Consider the following 22,481-nt stretch of genomic DNA (forward strand, 5'->3'; position numbering starts at 1 on the left):
TTTTCTGTAGAAAATTTTGTCAAAGTTTTACTTCTATAGCAAATTTTGTCAAAATTGTATTTCTATAGAAAATTTTTTTCAAAACTGTATTTCTACAGAAATTTATTTTTATAAAAGTTTGTGAAGTACCTCTTAGTTGGAGTGGAGTATCAAGAATTCTACCAAACAGTAAAAAATCTACCATTTTTGGTAAAATTCTTCCAACTGTGGCAACTGTGCGTGTGTCCCATCTGTAACCAATGACCACATGACACTCGTTACTTTTTTTCCTTGTCCAGCCAAACTTACCCGACAATCCTTCTTTGTTGTAGAGTACTTTCATATGGATACAAGCTGATTTACCAAAGCGTAAAAAAATGGATGGAATGAAACCAATAACTGTTACAACAACAACAAAAGCAATTGATTAAATTTGGTTTTGGGACGAATTGCATTTATTGATCCTCTACCTTCCTATGAAGATAATTGTAGATTGATTCATGTACAATAGAACCAAAGGTTCCATAAAAAACATATTTACAAGACCATCTATGGAGTTACAGATTGTCAGTTGCTTCTTGAATATATTCGCTTTACGAAATTTGAGTCAATGCGAACTTTTTAATATACCTTTACATAGGAGAAAGGAGTTTTAAATTGAGTTGTTTGCGTGATTTGGAAAGTCCATTAAACAAATTTGACTCTACTATAGATATTATTTACTTTTAATTCTGTTAGTCTCTGAGGATTGAGGTCCATAGACTTAAATAAATAGTGAGGTAATTTAGTTGATTTCCTTTAGTCGTATGAGTACAAATTTATAGCATTTTTTATTGTCGGCTTAGACATCGTTGAATGAATATTCTGCGAAAAATCAGCGGAATAAATAAAATATAAATTGACGCATTCTTGACCAATCAGCTGAGATCAAATATGTCAGAAAATCAGTATCCATTGATATGGCATCAGTGGTCAAGGGATTTTAAAAGAATTTGGGAAACGCCAGGATGTTAACGAAATGTCAAAATAATTGTGCTTTTGCATATTCTATATACGCATTCCATTTTTGTTTGACTATTTAAACCGTATAATAAATGTCATCTGTTGTAGTTTTTTCGATGTATTTATGTTTACACTGACAATTGAGCTAAATGTCAAACGGAATCATATGTTCAACATATGAGAGCGAATGTATTCAGTTCAATTACGACCCTGAAGAAAGAGGCAATAATTGTGTGGTGTATTAAGAACTCGTAGAAAATGGCTTTGTATTATGTAAATGCATTTTCGAAGCGTTTTGCCTCTGTGGGACTTCAGTTGGCGAAAGCAGCCACTGCACCAAGTGCATCTCAAGCATCATTAAATAAGCAGCAGAAGCGTGGAGCCGCTAAATGGTATCCAGATCCAGAATTTTTACAGCAATTCGCTGGCCCCGTTATGTACCCAGATGACATAACCTCTCAGTGGAAACTACCACCATGGAATCATCAAGTTACACCGGTGGAAAAGTCGATTCGTAACTTGACATTGAATTTTGGCCCTCAACATCCTGCTGCTCACGGTGTGTTGCGTTTGGTCATGCAATTGGATGGTGAAACAGTTATGCACTGTGATCCACACATCGGTCTTTTGCATCGTGGTACCGAAAAGCTAATCGAATATAAAACCTATACCCAAGCTTTGCCCTATTTCGATCGTTTGGACTACGTATCAATGATGTGTAATGAACAATGTTACTCCTTGGCTGTGGAGAAACTTTTGAATATCGAAGTGCCATTACGTGCCAAGTATATTCGTGTTTTGTTTGCGGAAATTACCCGTATTTTGAATCACATCATGGCCGTTGGTACACATGCCTTGGATGTTGGTGCATTAACTCCATTCTTCTGGCTCTTTGAGGAACGTGAGAAAATGATGGAATTTTATGAGCGTGTATCTGGTGCTCGTATGCACGCTGCCTACATTCGCCCTGGTGGTGTGTCCTTGGATATGCCTTTGGGTTTAATGGATGATATTTATGAATTTGCTAGCAAATTTGCCGAACGTTTGGATGAAGTTGAGGATGTTCTCACCACCAATCGTATTTGGGTGCAACGTACCGCAGATATTGGTGTTGTCACTGCTGAAGAAGCCCTCAATTATGGTTTCAGTGGAGTTATGTTGAGAGGTTCTGGTATTAAATGGGATTTGAGAAAACAACAACCCTATGATGCCTACGATTTGGTTGATTTCGATGTTCCAATCGGCACTAAAGGTGATTGTTACGATCGTTATTTGTGTCGCGTGGAGGAAATGCGTCAATCGTTGCGTATTATCGATCAATGCTTGAACCAAATGCCCGCTGGCGAAATCAAAACAGATGACAATAAGGTGACACCACCTAGTCGCGCTGAAATGAAACAATCTATGGAGGCTCTAATTCATCATTTCAAATTGTTCACGCAAGGCTATCAAGTGCCACCTGGTGCCACATATACCGCTATTGAAGCACCAAAGGGTGAGTTTGGTGTTTATTTGGTATCGGACGGATCCAGTCGCCCTTATCGTTGCAAAATCAAAGCCCCTGGATTTGCCCATTTAGCCGCATTAAATCATGTCGGCCGTCAGCATATGTTGGCTGATATTGTAGCAATCATTGGTACTTTGGACGTTGTATTTGGTGAAATCGATCGATAAATTTAATTACATGTGTATTAGTGTGATGTTAAAATTCGGTAGAAAGAGTTGGTCACGAATGTAGCGAATGAAGTTTTTGTGTGTCCCTATGGGCGCCCTCAATATACGAAAAATAAAAAATAGTTAATACGAAAGTCGAATGTAATCTCTTATTTATCCATTTTCATTTATTCGTTTTCCGAAACATATAAAACAATATTTCCTTCACACAATAGGAGGTTATAAGCGTGTGGCGACGCCGTATTGTTATGTCCTAAAGCTCATTTAAACTATTCAGTTGAGTCACATATACAAATGGTCGTGGTTTTTACAGAAGTGGTTGTTTATCCCCTGTCAGTAACGCTGGTGGCATTCTTGTGCGTTACAAAGCTTCCATATATGCTTTCACCGTAATATCAAAATGCATTTGGAGAAGAGGTCCTTTATCATTATTCAATTTTCACACTGATATTGCAATAGTTGTATCAGTAGTTTTTATATGGGGCAATAGTTTAGTTGCCTCGTTTAGGTATAGTGACAGCCCGTTATTTCAGGCGTAGTGCTGCTTGATCTTCTGTAAAATTCTTTAGCTTTTATCCAGGGTACACATTTTTCCATTAAAATAATTCAAAAATGATGTGTCCTATAATATTCCAAACTGAAATATTTGTTTATCCCAAAAAGAAACAAGTATATACGGCCGTAAGTTCGGCCAGGCCGAAGCTTATGTACCCTCCACCATGGATTGCGTAGAAACTTCTAATGAAGACTGTCATCCACAATCGAATTACTTGGGTTGCAAATTTCAACCGGATCGGATGAATTTTGCTCCTCCAAGAGGCTCCGGAGATCAAATCTGGGGAACGGTTTATATGGGGCCTATATATAATTATGGACCGATATGGACCAATTCTTGCGTGTTTGTTAGAGGCGACATTCTAACACCATGTTCCAAATTTCAACCGGAACGGATGAATTTTGCTCCTCCAAGAGGTTCCGGAGGACAAATCTGGGAATCGATTTATATGGGGGCTATATATAATTATTGACCGATATGGACCAATTTTTGCATGGTCATTAGAGAACATATACCAACACCATGTACCAAATTTCAGCTGGATCGGATAAAATTTTCGTTTCTTAGAGGCTCCGCAAGCCAAATCGGGGGATCGGTTTATATGGGGGCTATATATAATTATGGACCGATGTGGACCACTTTTTGCATGGTCATTAGATAACATATACCAATGTCATGTACCAAATTTCAGCCGGATCGGATGAAATTTGCTTTTCTTATAGGCTCCGCAAGCCAAATCGGGGGATCGGTTTATATGGGGGCTATATATAATTATGGACCGATGTGGACCAATTTTTGCATGGTTGTTAGAGACCATATAGTAACACCATGTACCAAATTTCAGCCGGATCGGATGAAATTTGCTTCTCTTAGAGCAATCGCAAGCCAAATTTGGGGGTCCGTTTATATGGGGGCTATACGTAAAAGTGGACCGATATGGCCCATTTGCAATACCATCCGACCTACATCAATAATAACTACTTGTGCCAAGTTTGAAGTCGATAGCTTGTTTCGTTCGGAAGTTAGCGTGATTTCAACAGACGGACGGACATGCTCAGATCGACTCAGAATTTCACCACGACCCAGAATATATATACTTTATGGGGTCTTAGACCAATATTTCGATGTGTTACAAACGGAATGACAAAGTTAATATAACCCCATCCTATGGTGGAGGGTATAAAAAAATGCCAAGGATGTACGCAGGCGGGGTCCCGCATAACCAGAGTCCAGAGTAGTTTTTCGAGTGGGTCCACCAAAACAGAATTCCTGACATAACCTATAATATATTTTATTTAACAAAAAAATATCATCAACATTTTATTAAAAATATGGAATTTTATTAAAGACTAGTTATGGGAAAAATAATACAAATTTTGGATGTAGCTAATTAATCATATTACTTTATTTTATCGCTGGTGTTCATTTTTTGCCTCTGTCATGTCATCATTGGGTACAATGGAAACCGTTTTATTACTCTTTCTTTTGAACTTTTTTAAGATCTTTCCGAAAAACGATTGTGGCTCTTCACAATCCTGTTGTTCTATAACGAGTCCAGAGTCCAGAGTAGTTTTTCGAGTGGGTCCACCAAAACAGAATTCCTGACATAACCTATAATATATTTTATTTAACAAAAAAATATCATCAACATTTTATTAAAAATATGGAATTTTATTAAAGACTAGTTATGGGAAAAATAATACAAATTTTGGATGTAGCTAATTAATCATATTACTTTATTTTATCGCTGGTGTTCATTTTTTGCCTCTGTCATGTCATCATTGGGTACAATGGAAACCGTTTTATTACTCTTTCTTTTGAACTTTTTTAAGATCTTTCCGAAAAACGATTGTGGCTCTTCACAATCCTGTTGTTCTATAACGATTTTTTTCGTTGCCACACTATGTATAGGGCCAAAGGCCAAGGCAACAACCGTACATGCTAAACAAATGACGTTATATGGCATGCTGAAGTCAGGAGTAGGCAGAGATAGTATAATGGATTCTGTACGTAAAGTAAGAAGATACGAACTTCTCGAAGCATTGAACGAGTCAGCAAAACGGTAGCCACTTAATGGAATTGAAGTGTAATTACGAGCCACAGGCATTAACGTTGTAATTACGCCCGATCCTATATAATGACCATGATTGGCGTCTGGGGGATATTCAAGCCATTTGAGAAATATATAATCAAAATCAAAGGATATTTCTACAGAGGTTTTTGAGGGCAACATAAATGTTAGTTCCAAATAATAAGGTCTCTCTCGCTGTATTCCCGGCCGGTATTGTAGAACTTTAGGTTTTATAATCTCTCCGTTGTGACGATTTTTAATTTTCAATGTATGCATATAAATCGGCATAAACCATGGAATATTTTCTTGCAGCACAATTGGTAGTTCCGAATAGTGATTATTTGTTATTTGGGTGATTATTTTACCCTTTTCTTGACCATATCCGACTATATACCTATGTGCCAATAAAGGTGGACTTGCAGGAGTTAAAACGTAATTTTGTGCCTTTTTAACAACCCATGCGATATTAAACAAAGATGTGTCTTTAAGTTGTTGCATGTCATAAACTCCATAGTTTGTTGTCTGGCCACCTCTCGTTGAAGATATATTATACATGGGTAAGGGAGTTATATCGTATGGTATGGGTAATTCCATATTAACATATATTTTACTGCTACTCGCCAAAGCACAATATCCATTTAAACCTTGTCCAAACATTCGTCTTAGTGAAAAATCTAGGTTGTTCATAGAACCCAGCAGCTTTGGGTCATATACTAAATTGGCAGATTCGGTAAATTCTAGAAAACATTCATCACGACTGTTGCACAACGTTCGAAACTTTATAGCCAGAGAATGATAGTTGGTGTTATGGACATGCCCAGAGTTGAGCAAGGAGGCAAACCCGTAATGGCTATTGCATGGTAAAAGTTTTTTCCATGGAGTTAGATTCTCCGTGCATACTATCTCGCGTGGTAAACTAGAATACCGTAAATGTTTGGTAACATTGCTTAATGGTGAATCGGAAAACTGTGGGCGAAATCCATATTTCGGTGTGATGGTATTAGTTTTGTCCATGAAATTCAAGGAGGCACACACAATGCCAGAAAATGTATTGGTAATACGTTGCCACTGCTCATCAACTTCATCCTCAGTTAGATTTTCCCCCGCAAACCATGACCACGCTTCAGCCCCTGGAGCCCCATCTACAACCGGATAACCCCATGTTTCATAGCGCCATAAACCTTGGGTCAATGTTATGTGAAATTCTTTAACATCAGAGTATAATAGTATTTCAGCAATTGGTCTGGGAATCAGTCGAGTGTTGTGCACTGGAAATCATATTTTAAGCAAGAATTAACCTATTTGTAGAAATATACTTACAGTTTTCTCTACTTCCATATCTCCATCTCGTTGTAAATTGAAAATAAGTATTTACAAATCCATCCGCAAGTGGTGTCAAAACTAGCTCTTCGTGAAATTCTTCGTTAGGATTTTCTTTGGATTTATTTCTTATAACCGGCTTGTTCTCATTCTTCTTCGCTGTATTATCCTTTGATACTGTTTGTTGGGCACATATTGCACAAATAAATGATAATAATATGGGCAATATGTATGCCAATTTACAATATTTAGACATGTTTTTTTTAATTAGAAACTTGAGGAATTCTAACAAGCCATCATAACATATTTCACCGACGTTAAACAGGGTACACTTATAAGGTAGAATCAGTAAAACAGAAACAATTTGTCCTTTTGTCAAATTCTGTTGCTCTTATTGGTTGGTTTGTTGTGTGTGTGTGTATCAGGGATGGAAAATGCAATTTTTAACAAAGTACAAAAAAGGTATCTTTTTGAGCGAAAAAGTACTTTTCACTAAATTTCAACAAAAATTGTCAACTCCACAATTTTAAATATATTTTTTTTTTGTTTTATATCCGCTTACAAAGACTACAGTAGTATTGCAATCGCGGTTTCCACAGTTGGTAGAATTCTTCCAAAAATGGTACGTCACCGATTTATAAATAAAAATAAATTTTTGACATCATTTTCTATAGAATAAAATGTTGACACAATTTTCTATAGAATAAAATGTTCAGAAAATTTTCTATAGAACTAAAATTTTGACAAAATTTTCTATAGTAATAAAATTTTGACAAAATTTTCTATAGAAATAAAACTTTGTCAATATTTTCTATAGAAATAAAATGTTGACAAAATTTTGAAAATTTTTTATAGAAAATCGTTTTTTTTACTCTGGCTTTTACAAAAACGAGATTTTCTTACCGCATAAACTTGTCTATTTTGACAAATTTATAAAAGACCATTAGTAAATAAGTTTGTAAGGTTAGGTTAGGTGGCAGCCCGATGTATCAGGCTCACTTAGACTATTCAGTCCATTTTGATACCACATTGGTGAACTTCTCTCTTATCACTGAGTGCTGCCCGATTCCATGTTAAGGCCGGTACTCTGTTCGGTTTTCGCGTTGAAACTCCATACAAAACCAAAAAATGCGAAAATTTTGCGAAATTTTTTCCATTTGTGATACTTTGTTTTTTTCGTGTTGAAAAACTGACGTTTATAGCACGGCGCCATTTGCAATGTGAATTAAGAAATAATTTATTTATTAAAAACTATTTGTGCGGGTTTATAAATCAAACACGGACCATATTTTTGATCCGAAACTATACAAAGGATCAAAGGAATAGCAGATCAATTGCCCAAGGAAAAATAAAATGTTATTTTGTAAAAACAAGCAACACCACCAACTTATCCAATATCGCTCCCTGTAAAATAGCGCTCCAAGCTACCTAAAAAACCGCCGCTTTATATGTGCGAAATAATGGTTTCCATAAAAATTTTTCGCAAGAATGAACATAGTACCGGCCTTTAAAAAGGCTCTTGTAACAATAGTGATGGCAAAATACTTTCATGTACATTTCATACTTTTTGATAAGCTTCCACCATCACAGTTGGCGATTGTTGTTGTGTCACTTACGAGTCTGTGGTAGCGATGAGGATGAAATGGAACTTTGAAATGCTGGAAGAGAATGATTCTTTCACAACTATCATAAAATTCACTTTTTCTAATAATTAGAAGTAGAGGTGTTCGCGTTACTGAAATTTCACTCACGCTCACGCATATTCATGCAGCAAAATATTTATTCACGCACGATACGTGGTGTAGCCAATCCCACTCACGCACATTCACGAAATGAAAACCAGTACTCACGCACGAATTACTTTTAAAGACTCACGTTCACGCACGATTCACGATAATTCACGTGATTCACAACAAATTCACGATACTTTCCAAAGGAAATCAGCAAAGGTAACAAAATTCAAAAAAAGAATACAGTTCGAGAGCTAAATTAATTTCAGTTAACATACGAGTGTGAATTAAATCTTGATTATTTTCGTGAGCTTGGTTTTGCAGGAATTTTATTCACGCACATTCACGAACCGATTTTATTTCTCACGCACGACATATTTATTTTAGTCCCATTCACGCACATTCACGAGAGTTGCTTTGCACATTCACGAGAGTTGGGCTCTATTGGCGTCCTTCTTTGTTGACTGGTGTAAGGTGAATCTAATGAAATTGAACTTGAAGAAATCCAAGTTTATGCGATTCTTCAGGTCTAGGTCTATTGATGTTCGGTATAGTATATATAAAGGGTGATTCTTTTGAGGTTAGGATTTTCATGCATTAGTATTTGACAGATCACGTGGGATTTCAGACATGGTGTCAAAGAGAAAGATGCTCAGTATGCTTTGACATTTCATCATGAATAGACTTACGATCTGCCACAACGTCGAATTTTCAGTGAATGGGCCCTAGAAAAGTTGGCAGAAAATCCGCTTTTTTATCGACAAATTTTGTTCAGCGATGAGGCTCATTTCTGGTTGAATGGCTACGTAAATAAGCAAAATTGCCGCATTTGGAGTGAAGAGCAACCAGAAGCCGTTCAAGAACTGCCCATGCATCCCGAAAAATGCACTGTTTGGTGTGGTTTGTACGCTGGTGGAATCATTGGACCGTATTTTTTCAAAGATGCTGTTGGACGCAACGTTACGGTGAATGGCGATCGCTATCGTTCGATGCTAACAAACTTTTTGTTGCCAAAAATGGAAGAACTGAACTTGGTTGACATGTGGTTTCAACAAGATGGCGCTACATCCCACACAGCTCGCGATTCTATGGCCATTTTGAGGGAAAACTTCGGAGAACAATTCATCTCAAGAAATGGACCGGTAAGTTGACCATCAAGATCATGCGATTTGACGCCTTTAGACTATTTTTTGTGGGGCTACGTCAAGTCTAAAGTCTACAGAAATAAGCCAGCAACTATTCCAGCTTTGGAAGACAACATTTCCGAAGAAATTCGGGCTATTCCGGCCGAAATGCTCGAAAAAGTTGCCCAAAATTGGACTTTCCGAATGGACCACCTAAGACGCAGCCGCGGTCAACATTTAAATGAAATTATCTTCAAAAAGTAAATGTCATGGACCAATCTAACGTTTCAAATAAAGAACCGATGAGATTTTGCAAATTTTATGCGTTTTTTTTTTTTAAAAGTTATCAAGCTCTTAACAAATCACCCTTTAGTATACGAGATGTAATAAACAACGCCATCTACTGGAAAATAATAGTTTTGTTTTTACTATATCTAATATATATGTATATATTGTGTTCATAATATTCTAAAAATTGTATATATCCGTCTCTTTTCCACTACTTTATTCAGCCGCACATCTGGGCATATGGTTGCAATGAAAGGTAGTTTTTGTTTTGGTACATGTTCGACATCACAGTGACGGCGGTTAATATGATTTAATGCACTGTTCAAATACTCTTGTATTCCTCATTTGTTTTTGCTACACATTTCACACAATCACCCGTTTGGAGATTTATATTTATCGCAAAACAAAATTCAAATCTTAAGGCCGGTATGCACCTCTAGCGAAATTTTCGGTAGCAAAAATTTATTTAAGTCTACAACAAAAAACAGGGCTGTGTACACAAATTTTAAACCAGCTAATCGCTTTTAAAAATTGTTAATATATGTTCCAAATATTCCTCAAATAAATTGTTTATTATTTACAGACCTTTTAAAACTTTTACGCACGCAATGATTGTAATAAATTAAATGTTTGCTGCCAAAATATGCTTTTGACAACCCTGTTATTTTCATTAGAGGTGCGTACCAGCTTACGAAATTGAACGCTACCGAAAATTTCGTTAGCATAAATAGCAATGCTAACGAAATTAGCATTGCTAATGCAAGCAGCAACCACCAACTTAATTCCATATCGTTCACTATTAAATAGCGCTGCCTGTTGCCTAAATAAACATAGCTTTCTATATACGAAATAATGGTATCTATAAAATTTTTTCGCAAGAATGAACATAGTACCGGCCTTAATATGTAATGCGCTTTATAGACTATCAGTTATTCCGGACGGAATGTCGGTGTTTGTAAAGAATCTTACAGTGTGTCAGGTCGATACGACTTGTCGGCGGTGATTAAATAATCGGTAAATGTGTTATCGATCCATAAACATGCAGCAGTATCGATTATGCCTTCGGACTTATTTTATAATGTGCACAATATATGGGATATGTTCGACACAAGCACTGTCGTCCGGAATAACTGATAGTCTGTAAAGCGCATAACTCAACATTTAAGGTTGAATTACACACCAAGCAGCAACCATCAACTTAATCCAATATCGCTTCCTGTATAAGCGCTCCAAGTTACCTAAATAAACACCGCTTTCTATGTGCGAAATAATGGTTTCTATAAAAAAATTTCGCAAGAATGAACATAGTACCGGCCTTTATGAATAAATAAATTTGAAAAATCTACTTTAACTAGATTTCAACTGTCATTTGCTCTATAATGCTTAATACTAAGTTTGATTCTGCGAAAAACGAATATCTTCTTCTATCTCTGTAAATAGGGTCTCAAACCCAGAGATTTTAGCTTTTTTATGCGAAATAATATGCCTGCTTATTTTTTCGTGCGAAAAATCCAAATCAGTAAAAAAAGCATAAAATTATACATATTTGTTGCAAATTTTATTATAACTTGATGGGGAATAGCCCAAAGCAAATTTTCACAAAGTTTGTATTCCTTAAAATGGATTATTAAAGAAAAGTAATCGTGAAAAAATGACGATTTTAGCGGCTAAACTCGAACCCACCTTTAGCCGCTACAATCGCAAATTTTGCACGATTACTTTTCTCTAATAATCCTTTATAAATAATATAAACTTTGTGAAAAGTTGCTTTGGGGTATTCCCCATCAAGTTTTACTAAAATTGGCATCAAAGAGGTATAATTTTATACTGTTTTTACTGATTTGTTTTCGACTTTAGCGGCTAAACTCGAACTTAATACCCACCTTAAAGGTGAGTACTAAGTTTAGCCGCTAAAGGAGGGTATTAAGTTCGAGTTTAGCAGCTACTAAAATTGTCATTTTTTTCACGATTACTTTTCTTTAATAATCCATTTTAAGGAATACAAACTTTGTGAAATTTTGCTTTGGGATATTCCCCATCAAGTTATAATGTAATCTGCAACAAATATGTATAATTTTATAACTTTTTTTACTGATTTAGTTTTCACTTTAAGGCCGGTATGCACCTCTAGCGAAAAATTTCATTCCCATAAGAAATGCATTGCTATTTATGCTAACGAAATTTTCGGTAGCGTTCAATTTCGTAAGCTGGTACGCACCTCTAGTGAAAATAACAGGGTTGTCAAAAGCATATTTTGGCAGCAAACACTTAATTTATTACAATCATTGTGTGCATAAAAGTTTTAAAAGGTCTGTAAATAATAAACAATTTATTTGAGGAATATTTGGAACATATATTAACAATTTTTAAAAGCGATTAGCTGGTTTAAAATTTGTGTACACAGCCCTGTTTTTTTGTTGTAGGCTTAAATAAATTTTTGCTACCGAAAATTTCGCTAGAGGTGCATACCGGCCATTAGTGAAAATTAGCGGCTAAACTCAAACTTAATACTCACCTTAAAGTGAGAACTAAATCAGTAAGAAAGGCATACAATTATACATATTTGTTGCAGATTTTATTATAACTTGCCCAAGGTAAATTTTTACAAATTTTGTATTCCTTAAAGTGAGTATTAAGTTCGAGTTTAGCCGCTGAAATCGTCATTGTTTTTACTAAAGTGAAAACTAAGTTTTAATACAATTTGCATCAAAGAGATACGATTTGCCAGTTTACTGATTCCCAGACCAGTATATATTTGCATTTATATTTCTTAATGATTAGAAATAAGAAATTTTCATATCTGTTGCATATAAAAAGTTGTTTTTGTATTACTAACTTTATAATTGGTGTAACCTGCATTATTAATGGAAATTAAAAAAACGGGGAAACCAACTTTTGTAAAATATATTTACTTTATTCGTTAAATAAATGTGTTTAATGCGAATAATAATATATAATAATATACATATGTGGAATATTCTAAACAAGGACACACGGTTGAAAAATCACATTTCTACTCCTTCCTTGTTAGCAATTCAGCTAGTCCATTTTTATGCAACCCTGCACGCGTTTCAACGCTGATTTGCTGAAAAATCATACTTTGGTGTTAATCACATACATTGCTTGCCGTGGCCATACAAAATGGCTTTGCACTTGCGACCGACGTTGTGTTCGTTGTCGTTCGTTGCCATCGTAAGTTGTTGTGTCCGCTGAAATATTTTTCTTGGTTAAAAAATCTATATAATTAAATACACTAAGAGAGAGAAAAAGAGGCACATCAAGAGAAAGAGAAATTAAAAATATCGAATCTGCAACATTTCGAAATGCAATTTATTAAAAAAAAGTAGAAATCAATGAATATTATAGCGAAACCCGTTTATTATGCAAATTATGAATTATTATTTATTGAAATCAAATTTCATTTGATAAAATGAAATTACACACACTACAATTTATATGAAAGAGAGAGCACCACACACACGCATAGTATTAGGAATCAGCGTAAAGAAATAAAAAATATTTTTACTTAAATACAATTCAGTGTTTAATAAAATAATATTGTATTAATTGATTCTGTTGACTTTTGTTGGTTTATGAAAAATATATTTTATTTTCAAACAAAAAAGGAAAAAAATCACTTAATTATTTTATTATAAACGGATGAATAATAATAATAAAAAGAAGAAGCAGCATTAGTTAAATAGCAAGACATTTCGTTCGGTTATTTTTTCGAATCGCGTATATTTGCTGTCTGTGGTGTGCTTGCTTTTTGTGTCTTCGCACGGTCGCGTAACGCCGCTGAGGCAAAAATTCAACTGTCTAACAAAGTAAACGCTCGTTTGTTCGTTGCTCGTTAATGTGATAGAGTATTTACTCTCGTATGAAACGGTAAAAACAAGAACAACAAATAGCCGAAGTGCCAGATCCAAGTGTATGTGCGCCGCGAGTATCCATGTGTTTGTTGAAACGACCAAACCTGCCAAAGCCAACAGAAACAAAGGAGAGAGATAGAGAGAGTGAGTGCAATGCAAGCAAATTGTGAGAGTGAGCGATGGAGAAATTAAATCTATAAATAATTAATTGAATTGTACCTAAAACATGATGCAGCTCTCTTCTACTCTCTCAAACTATGCTCTGCAAGAACATTGAAATTATTATGATTTAACCAAATGTACTGTTATTTTTGATTATATTTTTGTAATTAGCAACAACAGCAAAGAAAATTGCTTAAATCAATAGCAATATAATACAAAGCCTAATTAAAAACTTGAAAAGTATTGAAAATAAGGCGTTGGACTTGAAAACCTTGAGAAAATTTTACTCTAAATGAGACTGGCTGAGATTGCAAATGCGAATTAATATACCTAACCAGCATTAAAAGGTGATTACAGTCCCTATGTTTTATATATTTTTAGGCTTTCGTTTATTACACCTACTTATATTTAATTTCAAAATACTGATTACTCACTCTCTACAAACAACAACATATAGCATAAGTCTCGAAAAATTTTATTTCATTAGAACAAACACAAGATAGGGAAGACTCACAATGTTTGTGACTTGATTTCGCCAAATGATTATTCATTATTTTTTATTTGAACTGCTGTTGTACGTATGTATATGTGTATGCGCTCCTCTATTCCAATAATCTGTTATTTTGGCTTTTCTTTTCTTCCTGTTTTTGTTTTTGGCTCACCACCACCTTCAATGCGTTCTCATTTCTTTGTAATTGTGCTCATTTCCCCATAGCCGAGTATTTCATACTCATTTGGTTTCTCATCTTTCTGGTTGACTGTGTTGTATTTTACGTTTTGGGGAAATTCGACGGCGGATGCATTTTTTTCGTGATAACTCAAAAGAATTTTTTCATTAATTCTGCTTGTTTAAAACTACTCTTACGATAGGCCTCAGTGATGAATGACTATTATGTAGCAACTATATTGTTTTCATTTGTGATGTAAGAATGAAAAGATGATGTAATCCATAGTTCTAAAAGTTTTAAATACTTATATATACGAAATAGTTTATTTCTAATTATCTATCGAGGTCTCCTGTAATGTAATATCTTTATTAAAATGTGATAAACTTTTTGTAACCATTAATAGCATAACGCAATACTTAAACAATTCCAAATGTACAAATTTTACTAAATAAAGTTTCTTCTAAAGCGAAAAAGGTAATCCATCCCATATATGCATTTTTATTAATAATAATTATATATTGCCCTACTACACCCATTATTTTAAAGAAAGATTCTGCAGGCTAAGAGTCAGAGTTGCCAATGAAGTAAAAAAAAAAATCCGCAATTGCAAAAATAAAACAAATTGAGAAATAATAATACATCTTAATTTTTTAGGGTCATCAAGAAAATTAGTTAGTCTCAAAATTTTGCTCCTCAATAACATTTCATATTAATTTGTATTCACTTTTTATAAGTTAGTTTTTGTTCTCGCCAATTTAATTTAGTTTTTAGTAGGGCTGTCACCCGGGATTTTTCGGGATCCCGAAAAATAATTCCAACTGGTTAAAATGGTGGTTTTTTTGATTGATTATTTATGAATTGTAGTCTTCACTCAATGTGAGTAAACGGCCCTTAGATCTCATACCCACCCAATAAGGTACACCTTAAGTAATAATTTATTATACGTGAAGTATACAAAACAGCACAATTTCATAAAAAATCCAAGTAAACCATAAGATCCTTTGAATACAACGGATATATGCACACCCCATATAAGAAAATTATGCATATAAGAATGTCATTAAAACAAACTATACCCTCTTTCTTTTGAAAAATAATTACCTATAAGAAAAACCGCATATAAGAAAAAAATGTGTATTCTTATATCCGTTATCCACTGTAATGAGTTAATGTGAAATGGAATTCATGCCACATAAAATAAAAAGCAACGATAAAAGGTTGCTTTTTTATAAGATCGTGTTTATCTGATAAAAATTGGGATGCCTTCATATTTTTACTTACATCGAAATATAAAAGGATATCACAAGCCTATAGATTATAGATAGATATAGATTATAATCTAACACAATCGCTAAAATGTTTTGCTGATAGCGATATGAAATATTTTTTTTTTACAATGTTGAGTTGGACTAAGTGTTCGTTAAGTATGATAGCAATTTAAAATTGCTTTTTAATTTACTCTTATGTTCTTTTGTGTTTTTTTTTTGTTAATAAAATTGAATTAAACTAAATTGTTTTAATGTACAATTTTTTGGAGCTGCAGATTGTTATTACTTAAAATATTTAAAGAATCCCGAAAAAGTCCCGGGATTCTATATTTTGATATCCCGAATCCCGGGATTTTTAAAAATCGATCCCGAATGACAGCCCTAGTTTTTAGTCTTTCCATCAGAGTTCGAGTTCGAAATATAAGAATGTACCTCTGGGGTTTTTGCATGACCACGTCGTAGGCGACTTTTGGACTATTGGGATTTTTTTTATTAGTTTGTTTATATATTAGGCGTAACCCCAAGCGTTTCAAATGTTTAATGTGAACGTTTTAGTAGAAAACTGCAGATGTATATAGTCGGTGAAATATCCGTTTTCCCCTTGTAATCAGAGTAGGTTACACAATTTTTTTTATCTATGTAAAAATTTTTTAAAACTATTTTCAAATGTTTTCCATTGATTAAATTCGCGCAATAAATTACAAAACAACCGAAATTTCTGGAAAAGGACACAAAAATTATGAATACTATTATCCAAATTAAAATATAATTAATATAAATTTCGTTCTCCTGCTTGGACCCAGGTCGCGAGATGCGACGTGTGTTGCTAGTTAGATGTTCAATGTTGTTAGGTAACCGAAAGGGTTCGTTGATAAAGACATTATTTCCGAGCAGAATTTATTGCTGGGGGTAGTGGCAGAATAGCTTTGTGTAATGAGTTTTCAACTCAACTACTTACCAAGTGTTTGCTAGGGATTATTACCTTGAAATTCTTTTATTTTTTATATCTTATACTTTTTTTCGCTCAATGCGATCAAAATGCAGCAAAATCGTTTATAGCATCCCTAGATGTGCTTGACAATAAATCGTTAAATAACTTCCAGTTTTTGCCATGTGTATGTCTGCTTGAAAATTCGCACAAAGACTTCCTAATGGTACAGGTCTTCTGCTATTGCCTCCCTTTGGACCGATTCCTAGATCTGTTTGGATTACGTTACTATTTGTGTACTATCATAAGTTCTCGCTCTATAAAGGTGGGTATTAAGTTCGAGTTTAGGGTAGGTACTATGTTCGGTTTTCGAGTTGAAAACCACTTTATTTTCGCGATTACTTTTCCTTAAATAACCAAAATTATAAATGAAAACAAACTTATTCCTGTAAAGTCTTGCCGAAATCGAGAGGAACAAGAAACTACGCATTAATTGAGTTAATTTGTCTTCTTTATATTGAACTGTTTTAATAAAGTAACCACGAAAATTTCGCGAAAAGCGAACATAGTACTTACCTTTAGCCGCTAAAATCGTAATTTTTTCACGATTACTTTTCTTTAATAATCCATTTTATGGAATACAAACTTTGTGAAAATTTGCTTTGGGCTATTTCCCATCAAGTTATAATAAAATTTGCAACAAAGATGTATAGTGTTTATAGTATGAATAGTGTTTATAATAGCAGTCTAAACTGCTATATGGCAACACTTATAGTGCAGGTATGACGCGCCAGTAATGACAAATGTCAACATTTTTCCGCAACGCACTGGCTGATGTAGTGCTTTGCTTGTTAATTTCGGGTTGTCTTTCATATTTTCAGTAAACTATAAAAAATTATTGTAATGATGCAAAAAGAATGTGAATTACATGCAAAATGAATTTTTACTCATCCAGAAAAATGTAAGTACATCAAAATAAATGTTTCAGTTGAAGGTATTTGGCAGACAAACTATTTTTCTGGACTCAAGGTCTCTTGTCAATAGAAAATAATTATTGGGATCGAAATTTTTAAGTTTCGGAGAGAAATTAACAGTGTTAATAATAGCTTTAGGTTGTGTATGCAAATTTTACGCGAACTCAACCTATACCAAGTTACTACTATCTATAATATGACGTCACAATCTTTGTGCACTCGTTTTTAAGTAACTTTCTTCTTCATTAAAAAAAAAAACGAACACTACAGCAATTCGCGATGTTTTTCAACGACCGTCTGTCCTTTTTAATGCCTTTGTTTTTCTTAAATGGAAGTCCACATTTGCAAAATATGTAGGAGAAACAAAAGACAACAAAAGAATGTACATTTGCATGTATTATTTTTGCTTTCCCACAACTTTTAACTATTCGGCACACATATTTCTTACTTATTTTGTGCATTGAAATCCTATGAATATCCATTAATTACTTGGTGGTCCTTTTTTGAAATTTTCATTTACTGTGCTACTAAAAAAATGGAAATTAAAAAAAAAATTATATTCCCATTTTGTGCATGGGATTTCATTAGTAGAAATAATGTGTATTTGTAAACGTGTAGTAGTTTAACGAGGGGGTGGTGGAGGCGGCGGCGAGGACAAGAGACCAAAACAAAAGAATTTCAACAGAAAGCTCAGCATTGGCCACGGCAATGTGGTGTTATTGTATCATCGCGTATGTATGAAAGGTTTGTTGCTGTGTCGTTGTCGCGTATTCTTCTTTATTCATTGCTCTTCTTTTTCTCTACAAAAAAAAAAAATACATTATAACAACAACAATTTTAAAAGCAACGGCGAAAAACGAAAATCAAATGGCGACCACGCCGTTTTTCGTTTCGTTTATCGTCGTTCGCAGGCCAACTTTATCGTTAAATTCTTTGTTGAGGGCTGGCATAGCAGCCAAAGACTAAAAATTAAAAACGTACATTAGCTCAACGGAACATAGGAAACTCAGAAAAGATTTTTTCGACATTGTGTTCAGGGTTGCCGTTTAATTTGAATTATTTTGTTTTTTGGGGTTCATATCAATCTTTTACGGGCAATTGCTCAACAATAAACGATTAATTTTTATGTATTATTTGTTGCTATTAACATGAGTTTTCAAAATATTGCTTCATAATAAATTTAACCCTCTAATGTCCAATCCCTCCTTTAGGCGGGCTTCGTTATATGAGGAAGTTAAGCCAACAAAACTGGGTAAAATAAAAAGAAAATTTAGTTAAAACTGTTCAAAAGGCTTTGCAGCATATACTGAATTTTACCGTATAAATTTTTCTGGTGTCGTTTTCTTGATTTTGTATCGTTAACATTGAGTTTTTAGTCAGCTGGCAAAAAAATTGGGGTTAACAAAATATGCTAAGTAAAACATAAACTAACCATGAGAAATGGTTATCTCACTTCAGTAATTCTACCTTGCATTCGTATTTATACTTCCCAATGACATAGAGGAAACATTTCCCTGGTCCGTTGATGTCCGTTTGTAATGATTCATCCTGATTATAGGAGAGTTCGTTTTTATACCCATCCTGAGAAAAAAATACAAAGAAATATTGCAAGAAAATTATAAAGATATTTCAAATGTAATAAATGCTAAGAAATGTTACTGAGGTAATAGCTGATTGCGTCTGGAACTGACACCACAATCTTTATTTTTTGTTTTGTGAACACGGTAACACTTATTGTTTCTTTTTCCACCACCGTACAGACAATACGAAGCAATAACAAATTCAAATACGAATGAGTTTTTAATATAAAAAAATACGAATGCTCTCTTTTCGCTCACTCTCGTCGTGTATTTGTTTCTTTATTAGGGTTTTCTCTTTTCTCAGAAATCGCACAACTAGAAATGTACATTTCTCATAGAGCGTTTATTCGTTTGGATGCAATTTGTAGATTAAGTCAATTTTCATTGGAAAAATATCTATATGTGTTTTGTCGAACAGTTGTGTTCTTTAAATGTAGTTGCTCATTATATTATTGGCTATTTTTTTTATTCTTAAATATAGTGATGTAATTTATTCAATAGCATACATTTTCAAGTTTTACAAAAATTTATTATATTTATCATTTCATTTCCATGACTTGTTTACTTATATATTACGTGTATAACATATATGTATATGCGCACGTTATTTAAATATTCACATACATAATTGTTTTAACTTTTTATGTTTTATTGAATTTAGTGGATCATCTTGCGGAGTATTATCTGCTTTACATTATACTTATGTTGCAAACAAGCATATAATTAGGTCGATAGCCAATATGTATGTATATACTTTGCTATAAATTTATTTAAATTTTTGCAGAATGTGCAATTCTATTTTAATTACATTTATTCTGCTCATTTCAACTCGCATTCACATAATATATATGAGAGAGAGTGAGTTTGTTATATACAACATTGTATATGCATAATGTACTCAATAAAAGTTCCATTTCTGTGTAAAATCGATTGAAGTTTCCTATGCTTGCACACATATGCAATACATTCAAAATATACACTGCAAACATATCTGTGGGTAAAAAGCATAGCATACATTTTAGTTTCGTCGACCGGTGATTCGATGAAACTTTCTTCAAAAACAACAAGTTTCTACTAAAATAATTGTTATTCATATTAATTGTTGGAATTTTCATTGTCAAGCATGAACTTATTAACAATCTAGAAAGATCTCCCTTGTATTCTGTTGTTGTATTTAAACAGATGATGTCAGTTTAATGTTTTCTTTATGTTCATCCTGACTTGGCTATTTAAATTATGTACAAAATAATTAAATATTTTTTCAGTGTTTAAAATCGTTTTAAAAAAAAAAATGTTTTATCAAGTGTTTTATCTATGAGGTTTTGAAAACAGCCCATGAATTTGTCCGCTGATGCTGTTAGCTAACATTTATTAGAGATTACAGTGATCACTGTTTGTTTGCATAGTATCTGCTTCGCTCTTTTGTGTCAAGTACACTAATCAATTAAACCAATAATCTGTTTAGGGGTCCAACACACATATATACTCACGTACATATATTCCTCATGCCTGCACATTGTGACGAATATGAATTGTACGAACTACTCATCTACCACGATTTTTCACATGATTTGAAATCTGCTGTTTGCGCCTGGATTTGTTTCATTTTTCTTTAGACATGTTCTCTCAATTTCTCGTCGATTGCTACCATCATGGTAGCAAAATGTTTTTCTCCCATTCTTAAATTTGTATGTATATACTGCTCTCTTCCTCTCTCTGTACTCTACCAAATTGTGGAAGTTCGTTGTTTGATTATTCGCTTATTCAGTTGTTCATATGTAGTCGTTCTAAACTGTCAAGCGAGCACTGTCGTCTTTCTTCTTGTTGCCAATTATCGTCTCTTTCTTTTGTTATGGTGCCTATTTCGAAATAATTCCTATGTCATCTTAGGTTCTGGGCTGTTTTTATTCTGCTGTTTATTCGGTTGCTATTCGATATGTTACGATTTGTTTTTTAAACAATGTTTCTGTTTTATTTGGAAGATTTCTGAACTACTAATACACTTGTATATGAAATAATATGTGTGTGTGAGCAAGTGATTACATTCATGTTTTGTAAAATATCCAACATCAATTTATGTACATTAGATCATATAAGAAAACGATACCCTTCCACTTCCATGCTCCAATCAGTTTTATAATAAACATTTAACATTTGTTTGTAATTCGTTCATTGATCAGCTGCGATCAATGAAACATGAAACTATTACATCACCTGTAATAGTTTCATGTTGATTATGCCGTATAGACAAGTTGAGGTACTTTAACAAAATCCAAGTCCATGGTTAGGTTTTTTAATTTGGGCTCAATTAGACTATTCAGTAAATTGGGGTGCCACATGTGGTGAACTTCTCTCTTATCGTTGAGTGCTGCACGATTCTATGTTTTGCTATTTTCATAGATAATCAGATGAATATTGAATAGAGTTGTTGTATGCTTCTCTGCAGCAATATTTATGCTATTTTGACATTTTTACTCATTTTTCTGCAATTAGCCTATTGTGATATATCACCAAATATTTGGTTAATTTTCTGAAAAAGTCATTTATTAAGAAATTCTAAAAACTTTTCAATTTAGGAACATTTTTTTGGTCAATTGAAAGGGCTAATTAGAGTAAGCACAAGCCTATTAAATATATGCTTAACCATATTCAGTTTTGAACATCCTAATTGGTATTCGTTATAAAAAATTACACTAAATTATTTTCTCATATTTGGTTGTTCTTTAAAAAAGAAGGAACAAAAACAACCAGAAATGATGAAAAAAGAAAGAAGAATAAGACACACGCTACTTTGTTCGGAGGCATCCGCGAATGAATGTGATAGTGTTAAGAGAAAGGGCAGCAAAACATGAAGAAAGTAAAAGTTGATGATATTAAGAAAAAAAAAACACACCTTTTCTTTTACTTCATATTTGTGTGTTTCATACAAACACAACAATTGAGTGTTGTTTTGATATGGAATAATGAATGAATGAGTTGTTTGTTTTAGTATTCGAGAAAATATCCTACTTTCAGAAGATCTCATCTTGAAGACCTAATTGGTGAACAGTTTTTTTTGCGATTCAAAATCTTATTTTGTTAAAAAAATTGTGGAATGATAATTGATTAGTTATACCGATTCATCAATTTTATTTAATATTGATTAAAACATGAACTGAATAAACATTATTTTTGTTCTCATTTTTGCTCACGATGTCATGGCACTATAAGTGCTCTGAAACAGTGTTGCCAGGTGATTTGTGAGCCCCCAAATTAAAAAAAAAACACCTAAATTGTTCTAGAGTT

The 22,481-nt window shown here is 33.7% G+C and overlaps 4 protein-coding genes and 2 long non-coding RNA genes across 11 annotated transcripts in view; 2 read left to right on the forward strand and 4 right to left on the reverse strand.

The window, feature by feature from the left end:
- Positions 1–72: 72 nt before the first annotated feature.
- LOC142230481 (uncharacterized) lies at positions 73–1,108 on the reverse strand. Its single transcript, XR_012720702.1, has 3 exons — positions 450–1,108; positions 289–378; positions 73–230 (listed from the first exon to the last, which is right to left on the reverse strand). It is a non-coding gene; the product is annotated as an uncharacterized LOC142230481 (long non-coding RNA).
- Positions 1,109–1,122: 14 nt separating this feature from the next.
- On the forward strand, positions 1,123–2,795 carry ND-49 (NADH dehydrogenase (ubiquinone) 49 kDa subunit). Its single transcript, XM_075301124.1, has one exon. The coding sequence runs from the start codon at positions 1,240–1,242 to the stop codon at positions 2,653–2,655; it is 1,416 nt and encodes a 471-aa protein (XP_075157239.1). The 5' UTR covers positions 1,123–1,239; the 3' UTR covers positions 2,656–2,795.
- A 2,066-nt stretch (positions 2,796–4,861) lies between these two features.
- PIG-T (phosphatidylinositol glycan anchor biosynthesis class T) lies at positions 4,862–6,955 on the reverse strand. The gene is made up of 2 exons (XM_075301125.1): positions 6,603–6,955; positions 4,862–6,550 (listed from the first exon to the last, which is right to left on the reverse strand). Exons 1-2 carry the CDS (start codon positions 6,856–6,858, stop codon positions 4,953–4,955), a joined length of 1,854 nt encoding a protein of 617 aa, XP_075157240.1. The 5' UTR covers positions 6,859–6,955; the 3' UTR covers positions 4,862–4,952.
- Positions 6,956–12,637: 5,682 nt separating this feature from the next.
- On the reverse strand, positions 12,638–14,425 carry LOC142230503 (uncharacterized). 5 transcript variants are annotated; one of them, XR_012720715.1, is made up of 3 exons: positions 14,293–14,425; positions 13,271–13,720; positions 12,638–12,953 (listed from the first exon to the last, which is right to left on the reverse strand). XR_012720715.1 is itself a non-coding variant. In XM_075301147.1 (3 exons), exons 1-2 carry the CDS (start codon positions 14,327–14,329, stop codon positions 13,437–13,439), a joined length of 321 nt encoding a protein of 106 aa, XP_075157262.1. In that variant the 5' UTR covers positions 14,330–14,425; the 3' UTR covers positions 12,638–12,953; positions 13,403–13,436. The 5 variants fall into 5 exon arrangements, 1 of the variants encoding a protein (XP_075157262.1); XR_012720714.1 differs by having other exon boundaries at positions 13,189–13,720; XM_075301147.1 differs by having other exon boundaries at positions 13,403–13,720.
- Trf2 (TATA box binding protein-related factor 2) overlaps positions 13,985–22,481 on the forward strand; it is a 64,968-nt gene continuing 56,471 nt past the window's right edge. Inside the window, exon 1 of one of the 2 annotated variants that reach the window (XM_075301144.1) lies at positions 13,985–14,125. The gene's annotated coding sequence lies outside the window, so the exon portion shown is untranslated. Of the gene's footprint in view, positions 14,126–17,466; positions 17,604–22,481 lie in introns of those variants that run through there. The other variant, XM_075301145.1, reaches the window with a different exon arrangement.
- LOC142230506 (uncharacterized) lies at positions 18,733–19,631 on the reverse strand. Its single transcript, XR_012720718.1, has 3 exons — positions 19,276–19,631; positions 18,934–19,197; positions 18,733–18,864 (listed from the first exon to the last, which is right to left on the reverse strand). It is a non-coding gene; the product is annotated as an uncharacterized LOC142230506 (long non-coding RNA).

This window comes from Haematobia irritans, chromosome 3 (assembly GCF_050003625.1).
Source record: "Haematobia irritans isolate KBUSLIRL chromosome 3, ASM5000362v1, whole genome shotgun sequence".
In the NCBI taxonomy this organism is placed as follows: Eukaryota; Metazoa; Arthropoda; class Insecta; order Diptera; family Muscidae; genus Haematobia; species Haematobia irritans.